General features: G+C 38.7%; 1 protein-coding gene across 4 annotated transcripts in view; it reads left to right on the top strand.

The window, feature by feature from the left end:
- Positions 1–12,541, top strand: part of CHST9 (carbohydrate sulfotransferase 9) — a 90,186-nt gene that overhangs the window by 7,195 nt on the left and 70,450 nt on the right. For all 4 annotated transcript variants that reach the window (XM_065668168.1, XM_065668171.1, XM_065668169.1 and 1 more), the window contains exon 4: positions 976–1,181. In XM_065668168.1, the coding sequence (XP_065524240.1) occupies positions 1,085–1,181 (97 nt within the window). In that variant the 5' untranslated portion in view covers positions 976–1,084. The remainder of the gene's footprint in view (positions 1–975; positions 1,182–12,541) is intronic.

Below are 12,541 nucleotides of genomic sequence, written 5' to 3'. Positions count from 1 at the left end.
CTTCTATCCAATATGCACTTATAAGGGTTTCCATTTTGTTCAATTTTAACACTTTTCCTTTTGCTGACCAGGTCAGTTTCAACAGCTGCTTTTCAGCTTCTAGTAACATCCTTTCAGCATTCTGATTCAGGTTAAGGTGTTGGCTTTTTTATGACCCACAGTGTTTTCTAAGTTCTGTTGTTATAAACTTCATTTTATAGCCTTTTTTCTGGCAGGTGCAGGGCATCAGGCGTGCTACTTCCTTTTTCTGAGCCCTCTGCTCTGCAAGGAAGTAATCTTTTTGGTGAGGTTTCATATTCAGTCTCATTTCTGTTGAACTTGGTGGTGAGAATTGGGTTTTTGCAAGTCCTCCCCAGGTTGCAAAGTAGCTGAGTAAAAAGTTGATCCATTCATTTCCTTTCTGCAGCATTACTGATATCATCTTACAGTGACATCTGCAAAACTCAACTTAGATTCATGTTTGAGGGTAAATATAAACATATGACTCCCTGAACTGATACCAAGGCACTGTGATTAGAATTGTGTTATGGGGGTGACTGCAGACATCCTTCCTTGGGCACACAGGGTCATGCAGTCCAGAAGCAGAGGCGCTGGGTTGCCCATCACAACTGGCAGCACCAGCTGGCCACCCAGGATGCCTCCAGCTGCTGCTGTAGCTGCTCATCTGTGATAGTTGGTGGGTACTGGTTGACTGGTGTGACACCTGGGCATCTCACTGTGGGTGTCACCTCCCTCCATTAACAACAGCAGGTGATGTTTGGTGGTGTGGAGGTGGAATGTTTTCTGCAGCCACCTTGAGAAACACTTGGACCTCATCCAGGGGTAGCAGGAGCATTGAGATTGTGAGCAGAAATCTAAGCATTGAAAGCAATAGCTTGTAAAAGTTCCAGTTTGTATATAGTATGATGTTTGCACAGTCTCTGATGAAGAATTAAAATGTAACACAAGAACTAGCTCCATTTCTTGTTGTTCCAGGTTGGTGTCTCAGGGGAAGATGCTGAAGAAGATGCAGGCATGCTGAAGATTTCAGGGAAGTGAGACATGTGTCCCTCTGAAAGCTGAAAAGTAGCTCCCTGCTAGGGTCATGAACCTAAGACAAGTTTTTGTGTCTGTACTGATGTTTGGAGTAGCTGGTCTACTCCTTTTCATGTATCTGCAAGTTTGGATTGAAGAACATACAGGTACAGTAGACTTTCTCACTTTCTCTTTTTTTTTTTTTTTTTTTTTAATGTAGTTGTGTCTTTTTATTTAAAAGATGACTGTAATGTCTGTTGAATGCATGTGGGCAGTTGGGGGATTCCCCGCATTTGTCAGTGGAATGGCACTGGAAACAAACTTGTCTTAGTTTGCACACTTCATAAGCATTAAGAGACTTCTTGAGTCACATAAGATGCCCCCAGCTACCGGATCATATTGTATCAGCTTCATTTGCAAAGGCAAGTGATGCAAAAAGCATACTGTGTATGTGTGAAGCCAAGCAAGTCCAGTTTAGAAATAGTTCTGTATGATGATTTCTGTGGGTCTTGTACGTTTACTGTGGCAAAGCAATTCTTTGAGAATTACTGCTATGTCTTGTAGACAAAAGTGGTCTTTACAGCAACAATGCTCATGTGGAATCATCCTATCCCATTTTTTCTGTTATTTGAGACAGAGTTAGATACTTAACTTACAAGAGTTTTTTTATATATAGCAGCAGAGTCATATTGCAACTTCCGGTAAATCTGTGCTAGTACTCAGAATTATGCTTCCGAGTTGAATTTCTGTTATTGCCCATTTACCGGTTTTCGGTTTGCACCACAGCTTGATCTGATTCCTTTATGGATGAAACTAAACTATGCTATTTATCTCAGCCTCTAGCAGATGGTTAGTTCACAGGGTCAGCCTAAAGTTAGTCTGAAGTAACCCCCCTGGAAATGTGAGTAGGATGGATGTCAGTAAGGTCCTTAACACCCATTGTTTTGCTCTGCAGGTCTACTTAGTTTGTGCTGTGTTTCTTGATGTCCTATCCTTGATTTTAGTTGCATACTTTTTTTTGTTCTGGGGTTGTTAGGGTTTGGCTTTTTGTTTGTTTGTTGTTTGTTTGTTTTCCCACATTAACAATCCAGAATATTCCCAACTTGTTAAGAAGTCCTGACATTTATGTCCTTTTGTCTCTGCTCAGCTTCCATTTCCTCTGTAAAACTCTGTAGTATGCTGATACCATTGTGAAGAAATACATCTCTAAAACCACATTAGTCTTCTGGCTTTATTGATCTGTGTTTTTATTCTATATGAGCTGCTAGGCTCCAGGATGTTTTAGAGAGCAGCAGTGAGGGGGAAAACCTAGTGCATCGCTCTCGCAATTGTTTGACAATGACCTTGAGGTTTTTTTTCAACTAAACTGCAACGTTAATTTCAGATCGTTAATGTTTCTGGGCTGGTCCAAGATATTTGCAATCTTGTGCTTTGTTAATGTATGTTAATTCTGTTAATCTGTTAAAAGAGGTAGCACAGACTCCCCTGGGAAAGGTTCTCTTGTAATCAGCTGTTGACACCAGGGTGCTGGCAGAAAGAGCCTGCTGCTCTTGGGGGGAGGCTTCCTTGAAAATCTCTACTCTTGTCAGGAATGTAAAGGGCAGATATCCTTGCTTTCAAGGTAGTTCAGGAATGTAGATGATAACTGTAGATTATTGATTTATTTACTTGCTGACATTCTTCACATTCCATGCATCTTTTCTTGGGCTGCAATTAACCTTTTTTTCCTTGAAGTGCTCCTTGTTCCTATTTCTCACTGTTTTTTCCTTTCTTTTTGTCTGTATCTATCTACCATTAGAAAGAAACAGGGAAAAAATATAATAAAAGGGGAGTTAGAACACAGAGTATTCTTTTGGGCAACCAGATGCTTTCTTTGGGGTTTTCTTTGATGTATTGCCATAATCTTCAGGAGAGAGGCTTCTCCTAGTACACATAAGTCATTTCCATGTGAAAACATTTCTGTAATAAAACGGAAACCTATGGAGAACAACAGAATGGTTAGAGAGCTTAAAGTGTGGCTGCAATTTTGTGTGTCCTTTTATCCTACTGGACTGCTGCTGGGACAGCACTTCAGCAAGATCCAAAAAGAAGAATTTTGGCATTGTCTACAGTTGCTAAGTCCTGCACGTCAGAAAGATTATGGTGAAAAATCATTCTTTGGTGTCTGCTCTTGCCTCTTCTTGCAATTTACCATGAAGAGAGCCATTCTTTTTTATTTCAAACACCTGTATCTCCTCTACACCTTCTGCAGCTCAGTTCTCTAATGTTGCCCCCTGTATGCTGCTTAAGAGCTGATATGAAATAAACCATATTTGCGTATTCACAATATATGTTAGTTCAGTTACGGGCATTTTGCAATTTTTATGTTTTTTCCCCTCTTCTGCTGTGTTTTTCATATTGCCATGTGTTGTGCACTGTGGCTTTTTTGGGATGAGCTGTGTCTAGAAAATCCCAAACTGACAAGTATCTTTACAAGGATTTTATGTGTTCCTATAATCGTATCACTAGTCACACAGCTGTAAGACAGCAAGATTTAATCTGCAAGTGGCTGAGCATGTGATTTGATGTTCTATTAAGAAATGGAAACTGTGCCTCACGCTTCTCAACTGCCATGCTATGAGCCTGTAGAGACAAGTGTGTGTTGTAGGCAGAACTATATTTATCTTCCACAGTGCCCTGCTCAAGACTTACAGCATTCGTGTTTGTATTTAGTTGCAGAAGGATGGAAAGTTGGATGTGTTCAAGTTCAGGAAAGTGTATGAGTGAGGTGCTGCTGTTTGCCAGGCAATTCTCTGAATATCTGACTTGGAGCGTTTATAAATCTAGAAGAGAGAGTACATTTTACTTGATTGTTGTTTGTAATGTTCATATTTCTCAGGCTTTCCTAGCTGTGGTGGGAATGATTCCCAGTCAGACGCAGATGTTGTAGGGAATCGGAAAATTGTATGGTAATTTACGATTTCCTTATTAGGGTTTGTTCTACTATATTAAAGTCAGACTTTTGCTTCCACATTCACCATTCTCTTTGCTACCTTTTCTCTTTCTAGCTTTTTATCATTTTTCCCACTAGACCTAATGCCACTTTTTTTTCATAGTTTGATTCCTTTCTCTATCTCTCTCTTTTTTTCTCTTTGCTCTTCATACCTCTGAGATCCTAACTGTGATTTGATTCCCCCATTTACCTTATTTTCTTCTAGACCTTATTTCATCTAAGCATGTTTTTTTTCCTCATTTACTTTTGCAAACTACTTCCCTCATCATTCAAGTTATCCAGCCCAGGAACACCTTCCTTAATCTTTCATCCTGTCTGTGTACTTCAGATGCACCTGCAGGCTCAGCAGCTGGATGCGCCTCTCAGCACAGCCACGTCTTTTGCTCCCTCCCACTGTGCTTGGACCCTTCAGATTATTTCTAATCATGTTCATAATCCCTATAAATTAAAAAAGAGAAAAATCCTTCATTTTACAGGTGTCTAAGAAACAGCTGGTTATCTGCACCTTGGTCCTCTCTGATGGCTTTTCAGAGACATTAGCAGACTGAGAGAACAGGCGAGTTTCTTGGTTTGGCTCTGTGCATGGAGTTTATGAAGACAGGATGATTTATCCTTACTCAGATGCAGAAGAGCCCTTCTGTGGGTGTCTTCCGTTCACCTCAGTGGAGCAGTGTGGAACAGACTTGTCAAGAAGAGTCCGGCATGAGTGTCAACACATACAGACTTCATCTGTCTGAAAAATTCATTGACATAAGAGCTGATAATGCAATATATATGGAGCACTTCAGGTTCTGCATATATAAATATATTCACTTACATAGAAACTCATATACATAGATAAAGCCTGATGTGAATTCACCTAAATCTCAAAGCTTTACTTGACAGTCCTCTATATGATCTTGCATTCTTTGGTGAAAGCATCAGATATTGCGGCACTGATTAGAAAGCAATTACTATTTATTGCATGCTTAGTAATTTCCAGGACTGTTAATCTTACACAGGGGAAGCGAACTGTTGGGTCTTCCAGAACTGATGTGGAGTTTTATACCATGAATCACCTGAATTAGGGGGGTGTGAGGTGCAAGGGACCCTTGCATTTTAATCCTGCTGTGTTATAGATGTGAAATTGATTTTACGTTAGGGATTCTGATTTTGTACTTTAAACCTCTTCTTTTTTTGGGTTGTCTGATGTGATTTAGTGTGACTGATTACTACAAAATAATCTGTAAAATCTTTGCTGTTTGTGTGGGTTGATTTTTATTTAAACCTTGCCTGAGCAGAGCAACATGAATGTGGCTTAAAGTTCACACATAATGCAATTGCAAAGGCAACTGTTTACACAGAAGACATAGTTTTCCTAGGCAGTCTTCAGTAAATACATTAAACTAACATGTTTGTAGAACCCAGGTTTGTAAGTAAAGGAGAAAAGGATACTTCTCAATAGTAATTATTAATCATGAATAATTAGTTCTTTTAGTAACCTTGAAATATTTATGTTGTCGAAGTCTTGTGTAGTTTATGGGAAGCTTCTCTGCTGGAGAATGCTAATATGCAAACTTATCTTCCTGGTTTGCAACGTCCAGCTACTAATGAAGCTGTTCTAATGAGGCTGGGTGTGTTTAGGTTTTACCCTTCTGGTTCAGAATATGCTGTCTTCTGTGTCAAAAAGTGTTTTTGTTTCTTCGCTTTTTTAGAAAGCTGCCTCCTTATTGGATTGAAGCAAAAAACAAACAAAAGCAAACAAAAAAAAAAAAAAGAAAAAAGGAGGATTCAGTAGGATCAATGAATGCTGCTTGGTGACCAGTTATAAAGTTGTTGAAGTCCCGGAAATACTGGGTGAATTTCACTATGTAATGAGTTTCCTTCCCCCTCTCTCCACCTCTCGCCTTTAAGCAGTAGCGAGAGAACAGTTGTCTGCATAAAAAAAAACTCTATTAAAAAACAGGTAGAGATTGATACTTTGTCAAACCATAATGATCTAAAACCATAAATAAAAACTAAATATAAGAAATTCCGGTTTTCAGAGCTAGTGATTGTAGAGTCTCGCACCATCTTTAGCAGCTGCAAAACCCAGAAGCTTTAAGAAAAATAATTTAAATTTTCATACTTAATTTTCTTCATACATACTTCATACATAATATTCTGTTTCTGAGGATGTTCTTCCTGGATCTGTCTGTTTAGCAGCCCTCAGTCTTGCATCTCCTTCACTTTACTTTTATCATTCCTGAAGCTAAATTGCATCTAATTTTAGAAATCCTTCTTTTTTAAAAGAAATTCTTGCCATGTTGGTTTTTTGAGGGCATTGAGGAAGAGCATGTCTAAGTTGGTGGTTATGTTTTAATCATTTGGTATTTAGCTTCTGTGTTCTAGTGGTATTTAAAAAAAAGAAAACTAAATGGGATGAATTTTCTGAGGCTCCTCTCAGCTATGGATTCAATGACATGTTTCTGCAGAAGAACGTAACATTTTACTTGTTATTGTGTATAAGCTTTTGACAACCCCCTCAGCCTTGTTCATATCTAGACCACAGAGATCTACTTCTAGAAAAGTGTAGCGCATACCTTAAATGTACTGGGGACACCTAAACATACTTTTTCTTGCGTATTTTCAAAATACAAATTTTGAAAGGGGCTACTATAACTTTATTATATCTATAGGTATGTAGCTGGTCTCACTTTAGAATTTGTATTGTAACTACTGCTGGAGGGTTTTGGGTCTTGGTATTGGAACACTTACATAGTTGGGTGCCCTCTTCCCTGGGAAGGTTGAGTGTTAGTCGTGCTGTCTTCAAAATGCTGGTTTGAGTTGGATATGAAACATGTATTTTCCAGTTATTCAGATCCTTGGAGCAGAACATCTATATGACATTTGTAAATGCAATTTTACATGGAGCTTTTAGCAATCATTCTTTCTATTTTGCAGCTATGCTTTGTTTTACATGTATATGTTATTCAACTTCTGTTTGATTTTCTAGCAGATGTGCTGTCAATGAGTGGTCAGTTTTCAGTTATTGTCCACCAGTGTTGTTGCTTTTAATAACTTTCAGTTCACAGCACCTCTTCAGTTCCAGAAAGTCCTTTGCTTAAAAGCTGATCATTCAGGCAATGAAGCCCTGCAGTCTTGTCTCTTCAGTGTGCTGACTGTATGACGCAGTACCGCTTAAGACATATATCTAGCTTTACACAGCAAGAATACCATAGAGGAAATTTTTACCTGGCAGGTCACTTAGAAGTAATGGTAGAAAAACTCTGAGGTGAAAGTTTCTCTGCTCCTGACTTGTTCCATTTTCCTTAAGTGTACAGGATGTTTTTAGAATAGCAAGTGGTTGCTGCTGGAGTACATTTAAGGCTGCTTACCTGTCTGATGTTGAACTGCTTTGGTATGTTACTTGATTACAAACAGTCCTGATAGAGCATGTGATTTGGTCTCTGCCAAAAACCTTTGTCTTCTTAACTACAATTAAATTAGAAATTCTGGTATTTGTTTTTAGTGTGAGTAAATGCATATATGTATGCATGCATGCTTACTTTTAGTATCCTCTTTATTTCCCTTCTTTGTGTGGGAGTAGGGACTGCTGGTGGGAGAAATATTTTGAAGAGAAATCTCCTCATGGCTGTCAGGTATTTGGTTACATGAAGATCAGTTTATATGGAAGAATTGTTTTGGTGTTCAGCCTCAAGGGCCTTCGCTTCTGTCATTTTACTTCCATTTTACTCATTTGGTGTTACTATAAACAGGTTATTGCTATAAATTAGGGATAATTCTTGATCATCTTGCAACATCTGTGAAATAAACACTTCAAGAGGCTGACAGGTTACAAGTAATGGGAGCCATTTCAGTATAAAAGGGATTAATGTCCTACAAATGACGTGTATGATTTAGCTGAAAACAATGTGATGTACATCTCGGAGAAAAAGGTTCAGGGAGGAAAAAAATAAGATTTCCTTAGAAAAAAATGAGTTGTTTATCTTTTTCCTGGTTGTTTGAGGTTTTTTGTTTGCTTGCTTTTATTTTTAATTTAAAGGTAAACATTATTGCATGGCAATACGGAGATTGGCTTTCAAGTTTGGGTTTCTGCTGCCTCAACTATCTCACTTAAATTTTTTTTGGGGGGGGGGTGTATTTATGTTAATGGCATATTCAAAGAAAAAGAATGTTTCTGCATTTTTACAGTATTTCTGTGGAAGGCATTTCACGACTGCCAGTTTGAAACTGGGAAGATTCATGTCACATCAGCATATAGTGTTTTCCTTTCCAGCTCCTCCAACTTTGAGCCTGGTGGCTGTATCTGTAGGAGTGAATGCTACTGTCCTCGGTTACAAAGGAGAATTAGTTGAGTATTATCAAATGCTATGTTTAAACAACAACAAAAAGCACCTAAGAAATGTTCCAAAGTTTGTTCACGTCTGTCCAAAGTCGGGGTGAATTACTGAGTCAGCTTAAAGGCTCTTCTTTTTGTAAAACTGTAAATATTCATTACTCAAGAAAAACTGCAAAATATGCTGTATTTTAAGCATTGCCCTGTATAAAGATGAAACTGTTCCCAGGCATGTATGAGTCTCACTTGATATAAAATGTTGGGGAATAAAATAGCACACATTCTGTTTGCTTTGGATTTTGATTGGTTTGATCTTGATTTAGCAAAGATGTGCATCAGTATCCTGTGCTGCCGTAGTTGGCAGCAAGTGGTAACAGTATTTTGTAACCTATAAAATATTACTCCCTACAGTTGTTCTTTAGGAACTCCCACTCTTTCTAGTCCCACTCATATCCACTAAAAATGATTGTTTCCTTACTACATTGAGAGCCTCCCCACGGTAACAACATCCAGCACTATCATTGACCTCTATTAAACCTGTGTGATACCTGCTAGCAAATACAATTTGTTCGTTGCAGCTTTGCTGTTTCAAATGATTTTGTTTATATTATAACCATGAAGCTTTCTATCACACAGTTCCTGGCAGAAATTCACAGGGCATAGCTCTAGCAAAATCAGTCTGAGTAGGCACAGTTTTTGTCTCTTAATCCTCTGGCTTCTTAGGAGCTATGCTTAGCAATATCTACAAGGGATGATGACATGAGTTATCAAAATGTCTGAGTAATGATAAAAGTCTCCTTTGGTTGGTTTTTTTTTTGGGGGGGGGGTGACTAAGAATGATAAGCGAAGAAAATTCAAGTCTTCACCTATTGAATAATAATAATTTTCCTGTTTCCATTTCCATTATATTCTAGAAATAAAAGCAAGGCATGGTCAAAGCTGGCCTTTTCCAAACTAATACTTTTGATTTGATTTGGGGATTTTTGTTGGCTCAAGGATGCTGCAGTGCTGAAGCTCCTGTAAAGGCAGGAGCAGGATATGGGGGTAACTGGTGTGAGGCAGTGGTTGTAAGGAGTTCAGTTCACATGCAGAAACCTGCTGTGAGCCAAGTAGACAACGGGATGGAAAACTTGAAGAAAGTTGTTGGCATTGGAAAATTGAGCTTCTTGAGAAACAGACATTACAAGGCACTACTTGTCTCCTGGCAGAGAATTTCATTGCCCTCAAATGTAATGAATGATGGCCTAATAGCCACGATATTTGACATGCACCTCGGGGTATGTCTTCTGCGTGTCATGGACACTGGGTAACATCCAGAAAAGTAACTGAAGATCAGCAGCCTAAGGTTAAGAATAATCAGAATCAATATTAAATTTCACTGTGAGCAAATGCCAGGTGAAAGAAGAGATGTTAACTGATTTTTATATTTAATGTGATTGGAATGGAGCAGGTCATTTCAGTACCAATTATGATTTAGCAATAGAAGAACTTGCCCAGCTGTATGTATGTGTGTAAGAGCATAGATGGAGGAAAAAGCTGTTAAAGGTTTATAATACTTTCTGCTACAGATATATTATACTCTAGGCTTAATACAAGCATGCACTTAGAAACAGCTCAAGTGAACTTGGGGTTTCTTAGAGTCTTGCAGTACCCTAGGTATGGGAATATTGCCTCTTGGTAAATTATCTGCAAGAGAAAAGAGGGTTTGGGGATTTTGGGGTTTGATTATGATCAACTAGGGAGATGTGGTACGTGAGTTCTGGTAGCTGCAGCTGGAAGCACTCAGTTGTATTAAATAGAAACGGGGAAAATAGCAATGCCTGATGCTTTGACATTCATCCACAAAATAGCTCTGTTAGGGGAAGAAAATATGTCCAATAGGAAATAATAAATGTAGTAAACATTGCTTACAAAAGCAATTTTCTCTCTGACTTTTGATCATACTTGATGTTCTTGCTTTAACTTTTGAAAAGAGCAGACACAGTTGTTCCTGCATTGCTGACAAAACCTCGTACTTTTTCTGTTGTTCAGATGTGTATGCCGTGAGAAGTTACTTTGACATAACCACACTGTGTTTTCAGAGAATGGTATAGATAGGAGATAATGTTATGTTTAAAAAGAAAAGAACGTTCCTGCTCTCATGTAGGATGGTTCCCAAACACACATATGTGCAAGTCTTAATGTGAGCATGTCTTGCTTTCTTGCTTTGGGATGGGAGCCATGGATATCCAGTGACATCCATTTGCTGTGATGTGCAATGTTTTCCCTGCATATCTGAGAATTGCGGCATGATTCCCACTGTTTTGGTTTGCTTGGAAAGCTGTCTGTTGTGGCTATTCTTGGCAGCATTCCAGTAGGACTGAAAATAGAGTGTCATGCACACTATGCAAACTTTGTGTGAGGTTCAGCTACTCCACTGTGCTCCACTGAAGGGGCCACAACATCAAGTTCATGCTCATGAGGGACACAAACTGTGTGAAGAAGCTGTTGTTGATGGGGATTGTCAGGGGAAAGGCAACCATACATGTCCTTTGTTGAGGGCATTGCAGGCAACTATGGAGTAAGAAAAAACTGTAGCTCTTTTGATAAAGGATGGCTGCTGGTCATGGAAGCTTTTGGTTCCTTCCACCAAATATCCTTATGCCCTATTACTTTTCAGATTTATTCTTCCCGACTTTGGACTCACAACAGTGGCAGCTAAAGGAGAGACTTTAGTTAGAAAAAGGTTAAAGTTGGGTCAATAGAATTTTACTTTTTGCTCTACTAATCTATGCAAAATTATGTCTTTATTCCTTGAAAAATGTTTAATGGCCAAATAATGCAATGGAATCTATGTTGCAATAATGTTATTGTATTAAAAAAAAACCCCTACTACAGCATATTAAAATATTACAGTACACTGTTCAGCCTGGAGAAGAGAAGGCTGCGTGGGGACCTCATAGCAGCCTTCCAGTATCTGAAGGGGGCCTATAGGGATGCTGGGGAGGGACTCTTCATCAGGGACTGTAGTGACAGGACAAGGGGTAATGGGTTCAAACTTAAACAGGGGAAGTTTAAATTGGATATAAGGAGGAAATTCTTTCCAGTTAGGGTGGTGAGACACTGGAATGGGTTGCCCAGGGAGGTTGTGAGTGCTCCATCCCTGGCGGTGTTCAAGGCCAGGTTGGATGAAGCCTTGGGTGAGATGGTTTAGTGTGAGGTGTCCCTGTCCATGGCAGGGGGGTTGGAACTAGATGATCTTGAGGTCCTTTCCAACCCTAACTATTCTATGATTCTATGACTTTTCAAGTGAAATATGGCAAGAAAAGTGAAAACACATACATGCGTTAATTTTTCTATTTTTCTGTCTCTTTCTTGCTCTCATTAAAGATTCATTAGTGCACAGTATGCCTTGTCCACTACTGAGAACTAATGGGATGCAGGCTGTTGACACAGGTCATCACACTTGAATTCTGTGTAAAATGCAACCTGTTACTTTAAGCATGTTATATGTACATAATTCATTAAATGTCGTTGCTTTAAGATGATGCTGTAATTATGGTCAAGAACTATGGTACACTTCCGAGAAAGGTCCTCATCTCTGTTGTTGATGTAGGGCCAAAGAATCAAGACTTCTCGTAAATTTCAACTTGATTTATAAGCTATTTAGAAACACTCAAGCTGAGTAACTCCACTGAACAGTTATTAATAAAGGCAGCACAAATCTGTTTTCCTTAGAAACTGAAATTTCCACAGGAATATAAGATCCTCAAGATGTCTATACTATTCTGTCTAAAGGCAATCTCTAAGAGGTCATTGAATACATAAAATACTGACACTGGTGAAGAAACAAATCTATCATGTTCTGTGATTGGAGGGAAAGAAACAGGGCAGGCACGTTGGTAGAGGGACTGGAATTTACTTGGATGTGGTTTTCTCTTTTTTACACTTTTGCTATGGCAGATGCTGAATTATTATGCAATAATAGAATCCATTTGATATGAATAGACTCCTAATCACTAAAGAAATTACTTGTAGGAGCAAAATCATTAGAGTGAGAGCTGGCTGACTGGCCCCTGATTAAATGATATCCAGTGAAGTGGCAAAATTTTTAAAATATGTATTTTTACAAGAATTATTTGATGATTTTTTTTTCTTCCTCTCTGTGATCTTATGTTAATGATTTGCTATTGCAGTCTGGGGACTGCTGGCAGAGAAAAAGAGATGATTAAAAAAAA

The sequence above is a fragment of the Lathamus discolor genome, chromosome 2, assembly GCF_037157495.1.
Source record: "Lathamus discolor isolate bLatDis1 chromosome 2, bLatDis1.hap1, whole genome shotgun sequence".
Taxonomy (NCBI): domain Eukaryota; kingdom Metazoa; phylum Chordata; class Aves; order Psittaciformes; family Psittacidae; genus Lathamus; species Lathamus discolor.
The sequence above is the reverse complement of the archived record's forward strand: the minus strand, read 5'-3'. Positions and strand labels throughout refer to the sequence as shown.